The 21733-nt window shown below is 35.3% G+C and overlaps 4 protein-coding genes across 10 annotated transcripts in view; 2 read left to right on the forward strand and 2 right to left on the reverse strand.

Annotated features, from left to right (window-relative positions):
- Nucleotides 1–1093: 1093 nt before the first annotated feature.
- LOC113682645 (ubiquitin-associated domain-containing protein 1) lies at nucleotides 1094–8697 on the reverse strand. The gene is made up of 11 exons (XM_027199812.2): nucleotides 8358–8697; nucleotides 8200–8255; nucleotides 7562–7681; nucleotides 6428–6521; nucleotides 5995–6029; nucleotides 5349–5419; nucleotides 4714–4846; nucleotides 3962–4048; nucleotides 3245–3312; nucleotides 2694–2764; nucleotides 1094–2103 (listed from the first exon to the last, which is right to left on the reverse strand). The coding sequence occupies exons 1-11, from the start codon at nucleotides 8608–8610 to the stop codon at nucleotides 1991–1993; spliced, it is 1101 nt and encodes a 366-aa protein (XP_027055613.2). The 5' UTR covers nucleotides 8611–8697; the 3' UTR covers nucleotides 1094–1990.
- A 41-nt stretch (nucleotides 8698–8738) lies between these two features.
- Nucleotides 8739–15208, forward strand: LOC113682655 (calcium channel flower homolog). The gene is made up of 5 exons (XM_027199824.2): nucleotides 8739–9037; nucleotides 10650–10722; nucleotides 11521–11649; nucleotides 12069–12176; nucleotides 12779–15208. The coding sequence occupies exons 1-5, from the start codon at nucleotides 8956–8958 to the stop codon at nucleotides 12882–12884; spliced, it is 498 nt and encodes a 165-aa protein (XP_027055625.2). The 5' UTR covers nucleotides 8739–8955; the 3' UTR covers nucleotides 12885–15208.
- Nucleotides 15209–16798: 1590 nt separating this feature from the next.
- LOC113682789 (uncharacterized) lies at nucleotides 16799–18747 on the forward strand. Its single transcript, XM_027199979.2, has 3 exons — nucleotides 16799–16962; nucleotides 17787–17857; nucleotides 18396–18747. The coding sequence occupies exons 1-3, from the start codon at nucleotides 16832–16834 to the stop codon at nucleotides 18725–18727; spliced, it is 534 nt and encodes a 177-aa protein (XP_027055780.2). The 5' UTR covers nucleotides 16799–16831; the 3' UTR covers nucleotides 18728–18747.
- A 1015-nt stretch (nucleotides 18748–19762) lies between these two features.
- Nucleotides 19763–21733, reverse strand: part of LOC113682675 (E3 ubiquitin-protein ligase LRSAM1) — a 96336-nt gene continuing 94365 nt past the window's right edge. For all 7 annotated transcript variants that reach the window (XM_089202843.1, XM_089202842.1, XM_089202844.1 and 4 more), the window contains one exon: nucleotides 19763–21711. In XM_089202843.1, the coding sequence (XP_089058969.1) occupies nucleotides 21589–21711 (123 nt within the window). In that variant the 3' untranslated portion in view covers nucleotides 19763–21588. The remainder of the gene's footprint in view (nucleotides 21712–21733) is intronic.

Below are 21733 nucleotides of genomic sequence, written 5' to 3' on the forward strand. Positions count from 1 at the left end.
TTATACAGCGTTGAGGATCAGCGGAGATAAGCGTCGAACAGAGGCAGAAGGCGCAAAAGAAGGAAGGAGCACGAGATAAAAAACACGCCTATATATCCACAAACAAAAACCTTGTCTGGTGTTTCGGTTCAGAGATAAAACACGCTTAGAACTCAATTCAATTCCATCTTGTTTACTTCACTTCCTGTCTAACAATCTATCTAGGCTTGGTGATAGATTTGCCTATCGTGACGTACAAGGAGCCCTTTTTTTATCGCTTATTTTCCGCACTTAAGCACTACAGCATCCATAGCATGGAGATCTTGTTCTTTTGAAAATTTCCCTAAAAAAATACTAAAAAATATTCAATTGAAATTATTCCAAAATTATAACTACTTACACCTGCGAAAGGTTGATTATAGGGTGAAACCCCTATATGATCAGATACCAATGGTCTAACATCTCAACCAAAATAAAATATAAATAGTATATTGAACAAAATATTCAACATCAATTGCCTTGGTTTGCAAATATTGAAAAAACAAAAAAACAAAAAAAAAAGGAAACCAAAAAAGGCCATGAGCACCCTTTTTTTGCCTCAGAGGATTGGAGCCAGATCATTCTCTGTTACAACTCTTAGTAACTTTTAATAGACAATACAATGTTCCAAAATCGGTTTTTAGAAAGGAGCACATAATTAAAAATTGTTCACCAAAGTGGAGGTGAATAGTGGTAGATATTAACCGAACTGAGATGCAGTGGGGTAATATCCACCACTATCACCGACGCTGATGTTGAATAATTGCTTTTGTTCATACCACAAAGGTCCAAAAAACGTAGTTTCTTTCTCTCAATATACCTAAAAATGGTCAGAAATTTAGCCCTTGACGCGCGATTTTGTCTTATTGGCTGTTCGGAGGTGAATAGTATTCGCTATTCACCTCCGAACAAGCCAATCAACGCGCATGAAAAGCACTATTCAATTGTGAGTTATATACCAAGGAAAATTTAAAAAAAAAAAATTGATGGCAACGTTCTCTAGAAATTCCTGTCGCCAAAAAAAATATCAGTTTCCTTTCAAAGTAGAAACGTGCTCCAAAAATCAAATAACATCTTAAATTCCTTTCCTTCTTTAATCACTACCATTGACAAGTACAAATTAAAACTGATTACAGCTCACCACGTTTTGAGATTCAACAAGGTAACCTAGCCCTTCGAATATTGACGATAAATGCTCTGAAAATTCCACGCTATAATGAAAAAAATTGAAATAAATATATTTACTCCAAAAAGTCAGCCACCTGGGGTACGTTTCTCAAAGTTTCCAGTAACATAGTAAGAAAGATCGAGATATTGACAATTTTGAAGTTCAAACGGTAAGAATATCACAGAAAGAAATGTTACAAACTAGTTTTTCAACTTAGATCTGATAGTAGCCAGGTTGCTCAGCTGGCTTCAGAATAGCGGCGGGCGCGTGCAGTCAAAGGTAATGCTGATCCCTAGAATCTTAAAACGCGGTCACTGTCATTACTGTAGGATGTACTTCGTGATGAAGGAGATATAAATCAAATGGATTCTGGAACATCTCAAGAACTCAACACTTTGTAAAAAATATCAGCAAAGTACTAGGCTAAAACCTATTTAATGTTGTATTACAGTAAGTATAGGACCTTTTACCAGCGAAACCTATTCACAGTAACTGTCTGTTGTACACAATTTTGTTGCCCGTAATTTGGAATTCTCCACAGTTTCCGGGCACTGTGCGCCAAAAATTAGCTACCTTACATTTAGCGTAAAAAAACTAATTGAAAACAGATACAAAAACTTTGTAACTTGAGTAGTTGCCCCACTTTCATCGTCGAGCAGCCCCCGTGAAACTCACAATCGTGGTTGCTTCATTCCTAAGCCCATATTAACGTGATCAGCAAATAAGCGCTCTTTTCAGAAGAGTTATGAGACTGCACTACTGTTATACATGAAATATTTACAGGTTTAGTAATATGGTTCAGTATCATCTAGCAAATCCCTGCACAATCCGTGAGACTTGCAGTAAGACTGGCCCAGTTTCTGGGTCGTTAATGTAGAATGAACTTGTCGACGGATTTTCAAGCATGTCTTCAAATGCTGAAAAAAAAAGAAAACAAGAATTTAAAGAATGACTGACAATTGAGTTATAAAGCGTGATCATAAAACAGCACTTCGTTAAAACGCAAGAATAAATGTGTAAAATTGTTGTTATTTTTTCAATTATACCATGAAGTTTATATTATGTGCACCACGATTGGTCGAAGCCCATACACTATAAAAGTAAAGACGAACTGATGTCGTCATTCAAAATTTTCAAGAGCGGTTAGCAAGCGAGAAAGAGAAACGGAATCCGTAGCACCTTACCCAAGCAAGCAAATTACCGAAATAGAAATATACAACTCGAATAGTCGAGCGTAACCAGGCAATTGGTGATTATTTCCCTCACTTTTCCTTCTTTTTAATTGTAAGTATTAAACAAATAGATCTATTTTGCTGTGGTCTGTTCAGTTAAAGATCCCTAACGACTTCCAAAATGTAGTTTAAGAATATCAGCGATACAACTACATGCAGCTCGTCTCGTGTTCATGTTTATGGTCACATTTTGACCTCTTTGTTACTAAAACAGAACTGACACAAGGCAAAATGGAACATAATTGAATTCCCAAGTTTTTGACGTATATACATACCTCCTAGAATTCGAGCATTATTAAGACTAAGCTGGACTAAAGGATTCTCCATAATGGCCTGATACAATGGACTAGGTAAGAAATCAGACAGGAAACAATACTTGACAAGTTCATTTCACTCAATACACACCATTGATCAAAGAAAAAAGCAGAACAAATGCATAACGTAAGTGCTCAAAAAGATTCTGCTTCTGTAGTCATCCCTCCTTTTAAAATCAAATGGGTAAAAAGCTCCACCACTCCCCTCCCCCCTCCCCACCATGATTCCCATAGAAGTACTAATAACAAAAAAAAAAATCTCAAAAGGGAGCAAAAAGGCGGCCCCTGACATTCTTGCACAATGCAACACAATTAATGATACTGCTAAATTGTTCTGAAATTGCACAGGGTAACATTTCAGCAAAAAAAAAAAAAAAAGGTACCTGTACTTGAAAGCAGAGCAATAGTTCAGGAGACTGGTATTTTGGTTCAAAAATAGTTTATAGAAAGCCTCCTTTTTAACTAAGGGCACCCCTCTGGAAAACCTGAAAATTAATCTACAGCATCTGTACCTAGACTGGTCCAAGCCTTCATTGATATCTCCTATTCCTCCCTGCCTGTCACCAAGCAACCAATCACACTGCAGAAAACAACAATCAATTTAGAATTATTTTACACCAATGATTGTATCCATTGTCATCAAAAAATAAAACTTTACATGTATATTCTTCTGAAAAAGACATGTACATAATTTGTTGAAAGTATAACACGAGTTACAAATAAAATGAAAAAGATGGTAAATTTTGAGCTCAGTGAAAAAATGAAAAAAGGTTTTTTTAAATCTTGACAAGAGCATGGGACAAAGGAAAAAAATTCTATGTTCATAAGGAATCAAACCTCTGACCTTCTGATTCCATACTCTGATGCTCAACCACTGAGCCACAGAGACTCTACAGTGAGCAAGGCCACTACAAAGTATTTATTTTTTTAATAGAGAGGTCACTAATGTTTATGCAAACATGATGATGATTGAAACAGGTATCTACTTACAGTTGTTTCTAGCAACATTTAACTAAAGCACTGTAAGAAACTTTTTCTTTTATGTTACAAGTTGCTCAGTTTGTGGAATCAGCTTTCCAGATAAAGGCATGCAAAACCTTGTAATTTTGTAGAAACAAAATGTTTGCCAATTAGGGATAGAGCGTACTGCTTTCAGTTGAAGAACTGGAACTCACTGTAATCAAAAATAAATTAAGTTCAATAGACCATATTGTGAATATTATACTCACAGCAGCTTCTTGATTGTTCCCAGTTGCTTTGAGTGCCGCAAGAATTTCTTCTTCCTGAAAGCCCATTTCTTTCAAGTTGTTTACAGCCTGCAACACAGAAAAAACATAATTCCATTTTAACATCTTATTAAAATCATTTAAAATTTTGCATATCAAAAATTGACAATTTGTTATAATGAGCATATTTTGTTTGTAGACTTAATTGCAATATCCTGATGCACAATACACTGTACATGTAAATGTTCACAGATTACAAGTTATAAATGTGAACGCATACTTCATAATGCATCAATTTTCACACTGTTATTGAAAGATATTTAACATAAACAGTTCGTTGGTTTGTTCAGGTTAAGTAGTCATGCTACAAACCAATAATTAAGGTGATTGACAGATACATTACATTCTAAAGGGTTTGTCATATTAGAATAACTTCATAGTTTACTCAAACAAACTCCAACAATTTAAATCTCATTTTGTCTTTCTGTCATATTTCAGTATATAAATTTTATCAAACAATACATTTACTTTCTTATGGAAGTACCAATCCGCTCAGACATTCAAGATTCACTTGGTTTTCCTAAATGTAATGGTCCTAAGAAAACAAGTTACCACCACTTTGTAACAATACATACAACCACCTCAAGTCCACTGGAAATAGTGACCTACACTGTTCATTTACAAACTTGCCCTATCCACTGCACATGTGTAATATAGTGTATCTCATCAGTGTTTGTGCACTGAAGGCAACTCACCCTTGGATTGGGAACAAACTCCTTCCTTTTCCTATGACTCTTCCCAGCTCTTGCCCCTAATGTCAGAGGCTCGTCTATGTCCGCATCATTTTCATGCTGTAGAAGCCATTCCATAGCCAGCATAGGAGACATTCTGTCATAATAAAAGGAGGATCAGAGAGTTTAAGAAAAAATGCAGTTCCATCAATCCATGAAACTACAGATCTGAGCCATGCCACTTTCTTTTTTACCTGACATTTCCAAACAAATAAACAAATAGCGCACACAGATACACTGCAATTTGGAGAAAAAGAAGCCAGAAAAATTCAGGATTTGACAGGTTCAAACTTGTGCCTCCCAGATACATGTTCTAAAAGGGTGCTGAGTACCAACTAAACTATGAGACCACTTCTAAGAAAGGAAGCAACATTCCCTCTAAGGGAATCTCGTCTCACATTAATTGATGACTAAAGAATAAGAAAAAAGTGCTTGATGGATTGTTATAAAAATCATTAACCAGATAATACACATGTATGTATCCTGAGACAGTAATTGACATTTATTAGGCAAGGCAAATATTTTGTCTTTGGGCTCCCTTATCATCATTTGTGCTTAGCAGAGAAATAATAATTATTCATAAATTCTACATAAATTACCTGTTCAATATCAGAGCCTTTTTAGCTCTTGAGTCTTTGAATCCCATATCTACTAATTGTTTGAGTGCAGTCTGCAAAATCAACAATAAATATGTACTTGAGAAAAATTACTAATAACAATTGAAAAAATTTATGACTCGACATCAATTTATGAGGATGCTTTAGGTCGAATTTTTTTTCATGTGATTTCATTACTTTCATTCAAACTGTTTTGATTTTTATTTTGCCTTGTTTCAAGTTGTAACACAGAGGTAAAGATTAGAGACAAGTACATGCATATGTGTAATGAGAGGTTTGACAAATTTGCAACCACACAAAAAATTGAAGCACAACAAATATACTCCACAAGTGAACGTTTCATCATTTGTCTCACAATGTAAGAGTCAGGCTAATCAATTGAGTCTTGATCACAAAATTTCAACTGCTATATATACTGCTACTCTTCATACAGCTACATGATTGAAAGTTTACATGTCAAAAAGTTGCAATCAATACATAGTTGACTAACCTGACTCTTACATTGTGAAACAAACAATTAAATGTTCATCTATTTTTAAAACCATGATGAACAACAACACTTTCTATTATAGCAAATATTCCCCATATTAAATATAAAAAAAAACAAAGCAAGTGTTTGTTCTCTTACTGGATCAACATTAGGCTGATTGTCCTCTTCTTGACCTGAAATATAGTCCAGTAAAAATATAGAAATCTGTACATAAAACATAAAGGTGTGCTCAAACAACATCAATTAGATCCTCTGGTGATTGTGCATAAAATAACAAATTCAGTACTGTGTGATAGAAAAAAATGACTCACAGATCACAATTAGCAAAAAGTTTATACATTTAGCAGACTTCCAATAGAAAGAAACGAAGTCCACTAAATTATTATTATCAAAGATTCAAGTGGAATTTCAGCTTAATTCAATGCTTTAAGGATTGCTCCCATTTGAGACAGTCAAAGAAAAATCCAGATGAAAGACAGGTATGTGATAAGGAAAGTATAGTGAGAAACTGAAATTCTTATTCTGATCTTTTTCCAAAGAATCAACGAAGATAATTTCATTTGTTGCATACCTGAGCTATCAGTTTCATCAGCAGCATTCACAGATTGAAGAAGTATGGAAGAGTCAATCAAGGAGATGAGTATTCTCCTGAGTTCTGAATTGAACTAAATTCAAAAAATCATCAAGTTATAGTTTATTGTTACAATTATCAATTTTAATACTAATGATACAACTGGAACTGGTTTTTAATTTGCAGAACCCAAAAATCCTTGCCCAGCTCAACATCATCCTTTGTGAAAATAAGCAAATTTATTTTAATAAAGTGGTAAAATTATACATCAAATTATATAAGCAATAGCAAAAAGTCAAGTTTGAAACTTCATGTTGGGATCTTTCCTGCAAATGATCTACAGTCCAAATTTTGTTGTTGTGAAAAAAAAAACAGTTCAAATGATTATTTCCTTTTTTTTTTTCTTTTTTTCATTTTGGCTTACTGTTTGAATTTGATTGTACAATGCAACAGGTTTCTTACAGGCGCCTTGATACAACCCTCTGTTTTGCTAACAAACAGTGATGACACAACAGCATGATTATTTTGTAGAACTGCCGTGTTTTTAAATTATTCCCTTTGGAGTGAAAATACTTCATGTATACCTCATTGTTTTATCAAAAGAAAGATAACAGTTTTGTTATAATATGTTGGATTCTGCACACAATGGATTCAGCAGTGAAACTGTCAGCTGCCTATATCTCCAGGAGTCCCATCTCAAGGAGACTGGATACATAAGGGCACATAGAAAACCCAGCTGAGCTGAATTAGTATGCTGTTTTAAATTCAAGATCCTTGTTGTCTTAACTTTTCTTTTAACTCTTACATTAGTGTTAAATTATTAATATTGTTATGATCATTTATTGGCTTTAATCAATCAGCCAGTCATTTCCATTGTTCTTTTGTCAATAGCTTTTACATTTTTTCACTTTCTTCCACTTCCTGTGGTCTGCTAATTAATCCATTTGTGAAGTTTGCATCTCTCAAATCCTACTTTAGACAATTTTTTTCCTCTTTAATTTAAACAGATAGTCTGCAAGTTGTAATTTGCCATTGTTTCCTATCCAAGTTGCCTTTTCTTATCACTCTCATAGTTGTTCAATGAATTTATTTAGTGGTTACTGGATAAATGAATCTAATGAAGATCTTACTTACATCTAAAGTGAGAGGTGACAAGCTGGGTGATGGCTCCTTTATCTTACCAGCAACAAGCTTGGCAGTCAGCTTCTTGACCCCCTTAAGGTCAGGCACTTGGTAAGAACTTGTTTTACATTCCTATGTAGTTTTTTTAATAACAAATCAGCAAAGAAACATAAGGAAACTTTACCCTCACATTAAAACAACAGTGAGTTGTTTTAATGTAGCTTCTAGAGTAGGAGCTCAAAGACAGTCTACAGAAAAGATGACTTGATTAAAGAGACAAAGAACTATAAGTTCGAGACTCAAAAAAAATTCTAGGGGGCCAAAGTGGCAAATGTGTGCATGCGATACAACTTTTATGACTTATATCGAAGTGCTTTGAAATCTGTATGTATATTAGTCAGTCTGCCTTTTAATAATATCTCCGACAGTATAACCTCCTAATTTAACCCACATATTGTAAGCATTACAGAGAAAAATAGAAGCGACTTCTAAATTTAGATTGCTTTGATTTGGACTGAATACGAATTTAATACCATTAGCTTTAGGACCAAAAGAAATTTTCCAGATAACGTCCTTCAAAACATGAAGGAGTTAGAATCGTGATCATTTAGTCTACACTGAATATACAAAATGTTCGAGAAAACACTTACTTTTTCGGCGATATCAGCACTAGTATGAGGTCGTTTTCTGATGAGTACTAATTCGTCTGGAAGCGAGACAAACAACAACAGTAAATTGAATTATAGGGTTTGCTCTAAAGATACAATAATATCCACTTAGACGTCTTGATATGAAATTCGGCACTTACCATTATCTTGTACATTTTCTTCCTCTAGAGTTTTCTGGTCAATCAGTTCACTACTCGATCTGGCGAGGATGAGTTTATAGCACGGAGATTCCTTCGAAAATTCTCCCCCTAGTGCTTTATCTTTCACGGCCTTCACTGTATCACGTAAACTTACTGTTAGATTACTTGCTTTTCCTGACGAGCTAATGATTTTTATACAAACGAGAGGGACAGATCGAAGTGATTTCAAGCTTTGAAGTTCAAATTCCCTCATATTTGGCGTTATTTTTCATCTCCAAGTTAAAGTTTTGAAAAACAAGACTTTCGTGACACAAAGTTGACTTTCATGCGCAGATGTTGACCAAATTTTAAGAGTAATGCGCATATAAATCCGACCATTTACAAGAATGAATATTGCAACCAAATATGGGCTTTCAAAAAGATCGGAAAGCGTCGTGATTTCCGAATATGTACGATATATTTTCCACGCATACAGTATTCACGGTCTCTGCTATGGAAATGAGCTGATACTGCGAGTTGTGAATCCATGAATAATGTGAATTAGGATCAAAGCAAAAATTCATTCAGGTATACATTGAATACACTTTCTGTTTGAAGAATGGCAGATGAGACAAACACGACAGAAGTTCCCAGAGGATTGAGAGTGGTAGTGAGATTTTGGGGCGCCGTGTCCGGGCTGTGTGAGTGTTGTTGAATTTTGATCGTTCGTATTTCGATATTTTGATCGCTCTAGGAAATATTTGTTGACAGTTTTTCTGTTAAGATTTCTCTTTTCTTTGATTAATAGACGAGTATGACTTAGTTGTTTTGCTGGTTTTTTGTTTGGTCCGAGTCAACAAGACATTTCAAGTCGTCGAATATATTCTGGCAGGGAAACTTACTGGCTTCATTACTTGAGAGTTGATTTACGGCTTGTCAAAGATCACGATTGTGTTAAACTTTCCGTCGTTTTAGTCCGGTGTTTTCAGGAGTTGACGATGCATTTAACCACGATTGCTCTCAAATAGAGAGCGAATTTTTAATTTTCATTTGTGAATCGAAAATTAACTTCGAAAATTCAATTGAACCTTCATAGCTTTAAATTTATGTTGTATGCTGCCAAACGATACGAAAACCCGCAAGTGGATTAAAAATCTCATTAGCTTGGTACTCCATCGACAGTGCATAACAATTGATCTGATGTTTTGCAAACTAAATCTTGGTATTTGCAAGAATTAGAAGATGGTGGGCAAATTGTATCGAAATTGCTCCATGTACATGTAATTCCTGGATATTTACTGTTACGGAAAATGAAAAATGCGGAAATATTAATTTCAGTGATGATAATCTCAGGTGTACTTTTTCTTTTGAATTATTAGGGTCTAATATGGAAGTGTTTTGAGCGTTGTGTTTCAAAATGGTACAGATAATAATAAACATAATAGCAGAGGCCAACAAGTAATCAAAAGCGCAACTTTCCTCTGAATTGTTTGGTAATTATAGTTGAATAACTGTGGCGTGGTATTAACCTCCCCACATTGTGATGAAGGAAGTTGTTGCCCTCCAAATATAGTTCTGCAGAAGGAAATAACCAGTTACTATTTGTTACCTCAAGGCAAGTGAAACTGAGTTCACTTGCACTCCTAACATTTTGGAGGAATGAAATACTTGATTTGTTTATTGTTTGGGAAAGGATATTTTCTCAAGGGCCAATCAAGTAGTTCTAAGGCTAGACAATGGAAACTAATGGATAAATCCCTATTCATTGGTTAACCCTTTAACTCTCTTGAGAGATCTAGACAGAATTTCTCCTTATTATATATATTATATGCAATACCATGTAGACAAGTAATGATAATTAAGAAAAATATCAATTATGGGATTAATAATTGATTTGATACCGTATTCTCCAAACTAACATAATAAGAATCATTTGTTAGATAGTAAGGAGAATTACTAATGAGATCTTGGGAGTTGAAGGATTAAGTGTGGACAAAATGTACTGTGCTATCCATCAGATAGGGATTTATCTAAGATTTAAGGAGATGAACATCCCTTTTCAAACAACACAGGCCTGCTGTTAATCAGGTTTTTAGGGAATTGAACGGGGGGTGATGGCTTCCTTGACAACAGTTTTGGGAGTGATTTCCAATTATAAGAGTCTGAAATTAGTTATGAGCTGTATAACAATTTTACCATTATCAAACAGCTGACTTACCATGTACCTGTACTTTGCCTTTAGACCAGAGTCTTGTTTTTAGGCAGAACATTTTATAGATAACTTACATGTACTATCATGTTATTGTCTGTTAGGTTCAGCAGCACTTGGCTTCTTTGTACTTTTTACATTATCAGCAACATGTTTAGGAATGGGTATTTATATGATGTAAGTACAATTATGAGTTAACATATGTTAGAATTTAAATCTTGCTTTGAAGGCACTGTATAGGGAGCAGGTTTCATGTTTGGTTGATATGCTTGAATGTATTGCATCAAGGTAGGGTTAGGGAGGCCCTAAAGATATTTTTAAACCTTAAATCAAGCTTTTGACTTGCACACTACACTGCGCACACACACACTTGACTGTACCCCTCATCGCTTAAAAAAAATTGGAATATTAATTTTTAGTTTATACCACAGGTGAATAGTTCTTTTTGTGCATGATGATTGGCTGGTTCAGAAGTGATAAGCAAGTACTATTCACCTCTTAGCAGCTAAAGAGACAAAATCACACATTAACAATTTACAGCTGTAATTTCTGGCCATTTTTTGGGATATGACAGAAAGAAAATAATTTTTTTGGTATCTGTGTGGTATATGCTAAAACAATTATTCACTTCAGTGTCAGTAAAAGTGGTGGATATTTACCTTGTTGTTTTGAGGCTAAGTAAACATCCACCACTATACACCTCCACTTCGGTGAGTAATTGTTAATTATTACTAACTACCTAATAAACAGCCCACAGAAAGAATTTTTTACTGCCCACCTCTTGCTTTGACAGCATGTAATACAAGTTTTGAAGATAATTAATGTTTCAGAAGCAGGACTCAAAACATTTAGTAGCTGACTGACTTGATGAGATTCTCAATTGGTATACCTTTTCATAACGCACCCTCTAAGGAGGTAGTCATTCAATTTATGGGGATGAGAAATTGATTGTAATGTTGTTGTGTCATTTTTTAGAACAATGGGTGCAGTTATCTTAGCTTTTGAGGCTCCAATGTGTTGCCAGTATGTACCAGCTCTAGTAACCATGAGTAACTGGATTGAGAGTCACTTTAGATTCTGGATGAGAGGATGCTTGTATTTTCTGTAAGTTTTTATTGTTCATAAGATTGCTATTCAGGCCAAGTTACCCATCAGCATTACACTTTGAAGAGATTTTAACAGTACATGTATGAGCTTGAAATATGACCCAGCACATGTATGCTTAATTCTTTAACTCTCAGAAAAGATTAACATGTATTTTCTCCTTATGATATCCATACAATATACAGCAAACAGATATTGAAAACACTTTAACTTGCATGTATCATGTAGTAGTAGTTATCTTGGTCTAACACCAAATTCTTGTAACTGTTTTTGCAAAGAAATGTGAAGCAGCTGGAAGGGAGAATTAGATCTTGGGAGTTTAAGGTTTCATGAATTGCTAATGCATTGTGCAATCAGTGCAATGCCTTCAATATATAAGCTTGATGTTAACTGAATTCAGTTTTTGTTTAATTATCTAGGTTGGCTCTCCTTCCAATTATTTTTTGCCTAGAAGTCTCCACCTTTGTTGGCTGTGGCTCTGTTATGATCACAGCTGCTTTGTATGGTGTTTTGGCCATTGGGAAAAAGTAAGTGAAAATTATCTTAGACAATTGATGTGCCATTTGTTTACAAATAAGTACACTGACGTACTTCAACAAAAGATGTACATTAGAAATTAATTTATTTGGTACATCCCTTATCTTTTCTTCATTTCTTTGTTTATAACCCTTTCACTCACAAGATTTCATGAGTAGTTCTCTCTACAGACTGACATAAAATTCTTATGATGTTAGTTTGGAGAGTTTGGTACTGTATCAACAATATTCTGTAATAATCCTGTTAAATGATATTTTTCTTTACTCTTGTCACTTGCCTGCATGATATTGTTTTGACATTTTAAGGTAAAATTCTGTCTTAGGTACCCATGGGAGTTTAAGGGTTAAGCGATTTTATGTGAGTTCTTCACTCACCAGACTTAATAAGCCACCAAGTTCACCTGCCCACACTGAAAGCACCAGCAAGACCATGAGCATTCTAAAGCATTTATTCAATTCATGACCAGTCTAGTGCTAGCATTGGCCGAGTTTTTCTTGTTATATCATAATGGTACATGTTTGTTCTCTATTGGACAAGAAATCTTTGTACTTTGGTGTCCTTACTTAAAAATACTTCATCTTTCTTGTGATAGAGGAGCACATGCCAGCAAGACTACAAATTCCGAAGACATTGAGATGAAAACTAATCTTGTTGACAAGAAAGGTGATCCAAATTATGTTGAAGAAGCAGGACCTTGAATTCAATCAGAGATTCATGACTGTATTATTTAAACCAACAGTCTCTAGATTCACTGTTCTATTTAAATTTAAAATATTTAATCAAAACTATAACAAAATTATCTAACATGACTGGTTATCACCAGCCCGATTTGAGTACTAACAAGACAGTGTACATGTCATGCTTGTAATTGTCATGCTTGTGTGCACACTGCTGTTGCTTTTTTTTATGAAAACATGAAACAGATGTCTAGTTTCTTTCTTGGATTTTGTTATGGTTTTGATTAATTGGTAACATTAAGACTTCATGTTGTCCAATTCTGTCTATAATCATACTCATGATTAACAAATCAGAGGACTGTAACACAGGAATTTAATTTTGTTTATCACTTGTATGATTAGGGAAGGAATTGGACTCCACTCATTCCTATTTCCATTAGTCAGATTGTGAATGGGCAGTCTCAACTGATATTAACAGTTAGCTTTGTGCCTTCATTGGTAGCTGAACATGTACAACTGTACCTGAGAAAGCCTAAGAGATTATTTTAGGTAGTGGTAGTTTTGTCCTTGTTTTGTTGGACAAGGCAATGGCCAGCATTGTTGGTTGTATGATTGTCAGCTCATAAACGAGCTGGACATCAACCAAAGCAATGAAAAAATTGATGCAGTTTATTGGTCAAAACTTCAGTAGTGGGGTATCGTATGCTGATGTGTGTGTGTATGTAGGATAGACTGTCAAGTTAGGAAAAAATGCTGAAAAAGTCAAGTACAAGGACAGACTCCTTCCCAAGAAACAATTTATCTGTTCAGATAAATTTTTGTGTTTTGTTTTTTTTAATACTTGCAACTCTTTGTTCAAATTTGGGACTGTAGATGTCCTAACTCAAGTGAAAGTCTACATGTATTTACAAACAGTTTGGTACTGTTAACCCTTCAACTTCCAAGATCCAATTAGTAATTCTTTGTCCTTAGTGCTATACTTTTTCTCGTAAATTCAACAAGAGAATTCGGTCTCATTCCAAAATAACACCATCCAGCAGACAAGCTTGTCTGTTCTCATAACCAGTTTAAAAGATAGCTTATAGAATTTGCATGTTAATCGCTTCTTGAAGTTAAGGGGTAAGACAAACATTTGTGTTTTCAGGAGAATGTTTAATGACAAATTATATTTGGTTTATTCATTCTTATCAGAAAACTTGGTCCTTATTTATTACATTTTACCACTAATGCTCAGTATTAAATCAGTCTCTCTTGAGAATGCATATTTCTCCCAATTGATCCTAATTTGCACAAAATCATTTTTTCACCCTCACAGAAGTGCATTAAGTTTAGGTGTTAAAGACTTTTATGAAAACTAACCAGTTCTTCATAAAGAAGAAGCACTTTATTGGGGAATCGAGCACCTTCTGACAAAATGACGGTGTTTTCTTTAGCCTCCTTAGCAAGAGTTTGCCCAATGAAATGATGTGGCGATCAGGTCCTTTATTTTCATAACCCTAATGTTGGATTCTCCAGTGATACTGTAAGGAGTTATTAGAAGCTGATAACTCACTCACATAGGTTGAAATTAATCTTGACCAATTTCTCTGTGTTTAAGTTAATTTATTGAAAGAAGGTCTTTTCACATTTTCTGAAAAAAAAAATGTCATATCAATGCAAATAATATATTTCACATAAATGGGCTGTAAGTTAAGTGGACACTAAGGTTATTTATTTAATATAAGTGTTGATTTATACACAATTTAGTCACAATTAGAAGATTTAATATAAATTATTGTTATATTGCTTCATCAATATCAGAGTCATTTTTAGCACAAACGTTTGAATTGTTTTAAGCGTTGATGGAATTGTTTTGTTCTTTCATTCCTAAATAATAATTGTTGACTGACAGTTTGGTGATCAAAGGAAAAATGTTAAACACCTTATCTAGGGTGTGATGAAATTAGCGGTATTGTAACGAGAGTTCCGAATGAGGGCGCTTGCTCTTTTCAATGAATGACTCTGGTTCTTGACAAGAATTTCTTCATCATAAGGAAAAGGGAAGGAAATTGGAATCATGGCTGAATTTTGTGACCTCGTTCAAACGCCCAACGTTTGATATGTAATTTTTGAATAAAAATGTAACTATTCTAAGAGTTCTCACGATTATTCACCATACTGGCATTTGTTCTTTTAAAGAAATGTTACTTCTTATTTATTGACTGTGTTTTTTTCTTGGTGTATGCGGGTCAAAGTTTTCTCACATCACTAAGGCCTTGTGAAATTATTATTTTCAGAGTTTATTTAAGAATTAAATCGGGCATTTTATTTTTATCAATAAACAGCGGCTGAAAATTTCTTGGAAAGTGTGGCTATTTTCGATATTATTTGGAGTCATTGTTCAAGGAATCTGTCAGTTTGAACATTATGGAACAATGAACCTTCACTTTTTCCTCAATCTATCGTTTACAATTCAAGCTCAATTTTGCCATCCTTAAGCATCCACGCACTTTTTTGCTTCATTATTATCTGTGTGGTGTTGGAAAAAGAAAATCAGACTACGATGTAATAAGGCAGTTTTCAATTTACTGTCGTAAAAACTAGCATTAAAGTAATCCCGACGATCAATTAGAACATAGAGCCATATTATTATTTGCCAATGAAACCTCAAAATGAGAACAAGTACATTGCTGGTAGCGCGGGAAAGTTTTCTCGATGAAGCACAAAGCAAAGTTACGTAAAACGAAAGCAATCCGGGAGTAATTTTGATATTTAATTGAAAATTGCACTATTTCATAGTGTTCTTCCATCACGAGTCATTAGAGCTTAGTGCTACAGTGTTATGGCGACAGACTGCCGAGTAGGCTTGTAGATCGTACGGGAAGATTTCTGTCAGCTGTGAAGAAATCGACGCAGTTGTTGTTGAAGAGAGGACTTTTTGATTGAGTGTCGAAATTAATCCACCCGTTTGCTTTAGTTTTGCTTAACTACTCCAAAACCAGAGTAAGTAGTAAAACAGCCAATCAGCAGAAAGAAAAATACTTTGAGGAGCCAATGAGAACTCCAAGTAAAAACGAGCAAGTTGCCTAAAGCGCGGGAAAGCGCGGGCAACCATTTTAAGATTGGCGTCACTTTTTCATCTGATTGGTTGAGAGAGTGGTGCAAGTTTTCTGAACCAATCACAGCAAATTAATGCAAAACCAAAGCAATTCTGGATTACTTTCGACACTCAATTGAAAATTTCTTTTTTCATATGAACTTCAGTTTCTTCTCATTTGTCGTGTGAGAACTTTGGTTTTGGGTTTACAACACACACTTGAAAAGCGTGCTAACTTCTGTAAAAATCCCTAAACATCCTGACAACGAGGAAGCTTAGAAGATGACAGCGGGAAAAAGCTCAAATTCTATTTTTGCTCGGTTTTGGAAACTTGAAAAAAAATTGGTAATGTATACCTTGGTAGAATAGATTGTGATCGATTCTTTTCTGGTGAGCCACTAATCGGGTGTCAAGAAGTTCAGTGACGGGAGTTATTTTATAGAATAAATTTAGTTTCGTATCGTATCTATCCTTTTAACGCGCGTATGCAATCGCAAGCCCCAGAGGAAACTTAAAATAAAGAGTAAGAAAAACCATCGCACTAAATAAATTACTGCTGATACTTCCAAAAGGGGAAATATCACAGCTGTCGCGCATATGAATTATGAATGATTATTTTTAACGCGTTGTTAGTAAGCGTCGTTAAATATGTCCCGGTTGAAAAATTTACCACCTTGTAATAATACTAAAGCCTTGCAATCTCTTTATTTAAGACATAAATGGTAATTGACGGCTAAGAAAGAAAGGAACATTTAAAATATTCCATTTACTCCTGAGCTCTTTGATTTAAATATTTTATGACAACGCTTACCTGGTCAACAGCTGTCGTAAAGTGGCTCGATTTGGTCATATGCTGAGTTACTCGACCAACCACAACGCTCGCTTGTTACTTATGTGGGAAGTACTGTTGTACAAATGCAGGGTTAGGTCGTACAGAGGAGGTTTCGAAAAGACAACCGATACCATTCACTTGCCACTACATATAACAAGATTAACAGAACTTCACTTTCATCGGAAGTCGAGGTAAGGATTTAAAATTCATATCAGTATTCGAAAGGGAATGCTTTGTGAAGGTTTCAAGAAATGAGCCTCTGAAGACAACTGGCATTGTGACATGCAGTTAGGCCTGGAATGTAGCTTTTATCTCAAGGAATAAACTTTGATTACAGCCTAAAATAAATCGGAATAATCATTACAGACAGTGCAAAATTTTTTTCTATGGGAACCAAGAAGTAACTCCGCATGGCACGCTAAACATCTCTGCATATTTCATGCTGCACAAGGTTACTTCTGTTTCAGGTAGAGAGAGTCCGGCTTCAAATCCCACAGCAATTGAACCAAATGTTGGATGTTTCGATATCGCTAAGAAAAATCATATTCGTCATTTCATGCCAAATATCAAAACCCTCAAACTCACTTGTTGTATTCCAACAATTCAGGTCGAAGATTGAGCGGCCTAACCAGAAGAAAATCATAGTCACAGTGTTCCTCGTCAACTTTGTTTTGGTCAATGACTGGTATTCATGCCGGAAAAAGTATGCAATTGCTCAGAAAGGACATACGTAAATCACATGAGAAGAAATATACAATCTATTCGTCACTAAAGAAAGAATTCCAGTAAAAAAAATTCCTATTTATTTTCAAGTGATGATTTGTAAATTAGTTCTTATGTAATAGAAACGACTTTATTGCTTAGGGAAAGAGTCAATTAAAAAAGGGATTTTACGGCATAAACAGAATGAGCAAGACACCCTTTAACCAATAAACCCCTGTGCCTTTGATCAATAACGAACCGTGGTGGCAGAAGGCCCAATTTACTTTACAAGTTATTGTGTTCAATTTTTCAGATCGAACACCATGAAAAAGCTTGTTATTGTTCTGATAATTGCCATCGTGTCGATAGTACAACTTGTTCGGGGTAAGTGCATCTTCAAAGTCTATAATAGCGCCTCTTTCAAGACTCCTATATGGAGAAAACCACCACATTAGATAACCAATTTTATTCTATGCCTTTAGTTCATGATTGAAATTTCATTGTTTTTTTTCGTCAAAAGTTCGTGCGGAAACATAAAATTTTAGACAAAACGACTTATCGATCAGGTTATGGTTATCCAACGGAAATCCAGATGACAAGTAAAGATTTCATTGATGAGATCGATATTCAGCCAAAGAATATCTTTTATGAATCAACGAGATAATGGAGTGACGAAAGGCATTCTATTGAATTCACGAGAATTCGAAACCATAAAGAAGCTAAATTGCATTAAAAAAATGAATAACAGAAAAAAAATAACAAATAATTTAACTGTACACTGCTGAAGTTTTTCCTCTCCCTTATTCGTATGTACATCTTTTAAAACTAGAAAATTCAAACTGAGAGCTATATCAAGTTGTTTTCTTCGTTTTCGTTTCTACAATTTTTCGTGAGGTTAGATTCTGATTCCACTATTTTTTAGGTGGGGCGTTGAAATCTCACCTGAGAAAGCCTGAAAGGGATGGATTGCGTTCATGCGCAGTGTGGCCCCTGGAATGTGATCCACGCGATAAGCATTGTGGTTTCGTAGATTGTGACGGACAGTGCTTCACTTACAACACCAGGGACCTAGACCCAGAACACGGCTTGACCGATGATCTGCAGAAAGGTTGCTACACCATGGCAGAGGCGGACTACTATTGCCATGATGAAAGTGTTTGTGAGGGGTTCGAATCAATGGTGACCACTCTGCTCAGGGGGAAAGTTTTGAGATGTGAGCACCATTGCTGTAACACAGACAATTGCAATCAATAAACTGGCACATTAAAAACGTACCTAGATATTCTTGTGTCATTCTTGTTACGGGTGCACTTAGAATACCCATTGACTTTTAAGTAAAAAAAAGAATATTTAACTCTGAATAAAAATAGAGATGAAGGACTCCTAATCAATTACAAGCATAATCAGTGACGTATTATCAAGGCGAGGAACTTGATTTTTACAGTGCCCCTTTCCCCTTAGGATGGTAAATGGTTGAAAGACAAAATATGTGGTGGGAAAGCTCGGTTCTCAAAAATCTTGGTAACCTGCTACAGAGTTCAAGATACCGCTGACCGCTTAATGCCTTGAAAAACTTGAGCCGGAAGGCATCAATCCTTAAGCGATTGAAAACGAAAGAGCTTTTCTTAGAGTATGGTTTCGCAGTTGATAATTTGTTCCACTTCGACTCTGCAGATTTATTCAATTCAGCATCAGAAAGTGATATATAATGGTATGTTTTGGCTTATAAATCTCATGTTGAAATTTGCTAGCGTTCCATCGTCAAGATGATGGATTCTGTCCATCATAGATCGTGCCACACTGGATTAAAGGAAGCTCACCAACAAAAAGTGTATTTTCTATACCTATAATTGATCCTCGAGACCTAATACTTAACAGCGATGACAAAAATTGCTCGAAATCCGAGCCGATTGTCTCTCGAGTAACGTCGCACTTACCCGCACGAGTCACATTCACAATGGAGTGAATAGGTTTTAGTCAGATTTTTGTCGTGTACATGATGGTTTCGTTTGATTTATGTTTTTTTTGGTTTCTATAGAGGAGACTCTTTTAAAAATTGCCGAGATTAACATTAGATTATGACTGTGAGTATAATTCCAGGTAACCTCTTCCAAGTGTATAGTTATTAGACGGCGCTGAGCGAAAAACAAGGCGGAGATTTGACCCGTTCAAAACCTCCATTTACTCACTCCGCGCTAATTTTGCATAACGTCACAGCGGCCTTCGACAGAATAAAATGTCAGAAATCCTTCCACCTTCATTTTCAAGCGACTACACCCACAAACTTACTCTACATTTCAAATTTTTTATTTGAATGCGATGTTACATTTTGCGTTTATTTGCTTTCTACAAATGATAAGAAATATGTTTTAGTATGATACACACTATACGGGAACGGTTACGTTTAGCATTACTTTACTTTCATTTAATATTTTTCAAAACGAACCTAAGTTAACCTCCTTCATTTCCTAAGCACGTTTCAGTAGTTGCCACTGACCATATCTTGGGAAAATATCCGAACTACACTGAGCACACAATTTTTTTGAGCCAGAAACGTCGCTACGCAACATGACGTAATATTGAGACATGATGCTCACGTTTAAGGAATGAGAAAAAAAAATTGAATTCCACCGATTTCTGCCAACAAAATTCGTTTTTCTGACTGCTTAATCTTTCTCCTTTGCACTATCAATGCAGCCATTCCATTTCAATCTAAATTATTTACGTGCTTAAAATAAACTGCGTCTCGATTAATAACATCTGCGTCTCGATTATCCCTTAAATAGATGTCACCTTTTATGGGGGTGAGAAGCCGAAATGACTGGCCTCTTTAAGCACAAGGAGGTTCGGCTCTTAACACTACACATATAAATGTTGAATTTATTCGATGCACAAAGATAATGACATGTTACTGCCATATATTTCGAAAGTTTGAAAAACTTTCGGTCTACGTTCAAAGGCCAATCTCATTGTTTCAGAGAACTTCGCTGATTTTCATTACTAATATTCAAGTTCCTAAGCAGCAATTTCGATACTTTTTATGCTGTTAACTTAAGGAGTTCGAGTCCTCAATCGCAACTACAACCGTTTCTCACCTCCGCCTGTATGGGTGACAGAGAAACAACTCACCTAATCTACGGTGGTAGTTAAATTGTATATTGTTGCTATGTTGAAGCTTAAAAGCTTTGTTTGAAAATGTAAGAGAAAAATTTCACAAAACCTCGAAATACATCAAAAAACAGAGAGAAAGGCATGTAACTACAGTTTTTATGAAATTAAAAAATTGTTTAAATATTCAGTTGTTGAGGAATTCAAATATCTCTAAGAAGAAATTTTATCTTTGACTACGCTTAATCAGTACTAGGGGATTTTTGTAGACTACGGCTGGACGCCAGCTTTGAAACAGTGAAACCTTTAGCACTAATTATAAAGAGGAAAAAAATATCCAATTAAAACGTGACTCGGGGGTCAGAGATACAATTCCTTACGTCACATTTACTCATTTGATAATATAAGCCGAGGGATGAATAATCCTCTCAAATCTCAAGTCTACATTGCAAAATACGAGAGATACGACGTTTTAAATTCAACAATGTTCGCCTCTTTTGAGTATCAGGACAATTTTTTCTTTAACGTGGGTGGTTTGCAATTTTCTGGGCGTTTTGGCCAGTAAGGCAAACAAAATATTAAATAATAATGACTTAATCCTACATATACGTTTCGCGTATTATGAGAACCTCGACAACAAATACATGCCGATAACTGAGAATCAGGATGGTTTGCCCTCGAAAGATGAAAAAATCAGCTCTGAATAGAAATACTGATCGCAATCATTCAGGCCCTGATATAAACTTGTATTAGTCGGAGGGAACAACTTCGTTTTCAATAACTTGAGAGGTTGTTAAGGAACAAACAAGACTTCAACAAAAAGGAGCCAATCTCGCCTTACAATCCGAGAGATATTTTGATTAAAAAATATAAAAAACGACCTTTTCCGATTCCGAAACGATAGCTAACGAAAGCAACAATTGTTCTCCCGACTAACGTCGACAACGTATTGCTATGGAATAATATATACCTTGTGCACAGAAACAAAGCACACAACTACTGTAAATTTAAGAGACAAATATCCTGATGCGTTGTACGACAGGGTTACGGCACATTGGACAGCTGGTTATCGAGCTGGAGCAGTTGAAACAACAACAAACGTGACCACAATTCAGCAATACCACGTCCGACTGTTAAGAAAAAAAAACACGT

The sequence above is a fragment of the Pocillopora damicornis genome, chromosome 4 (assembly GCF_964200805.1).
Source record: "Pocillopora damicornis chromosome 4, jaPocDami1.2, whole genome shotgun sequence".
NCBI classification, from domain to species: Eukaryota; Metazoa; Cnidaria; class Anthozoa; order Scleractinia; family Pocilloporidae; genus Pocillopora; species Pocillopora damicornis.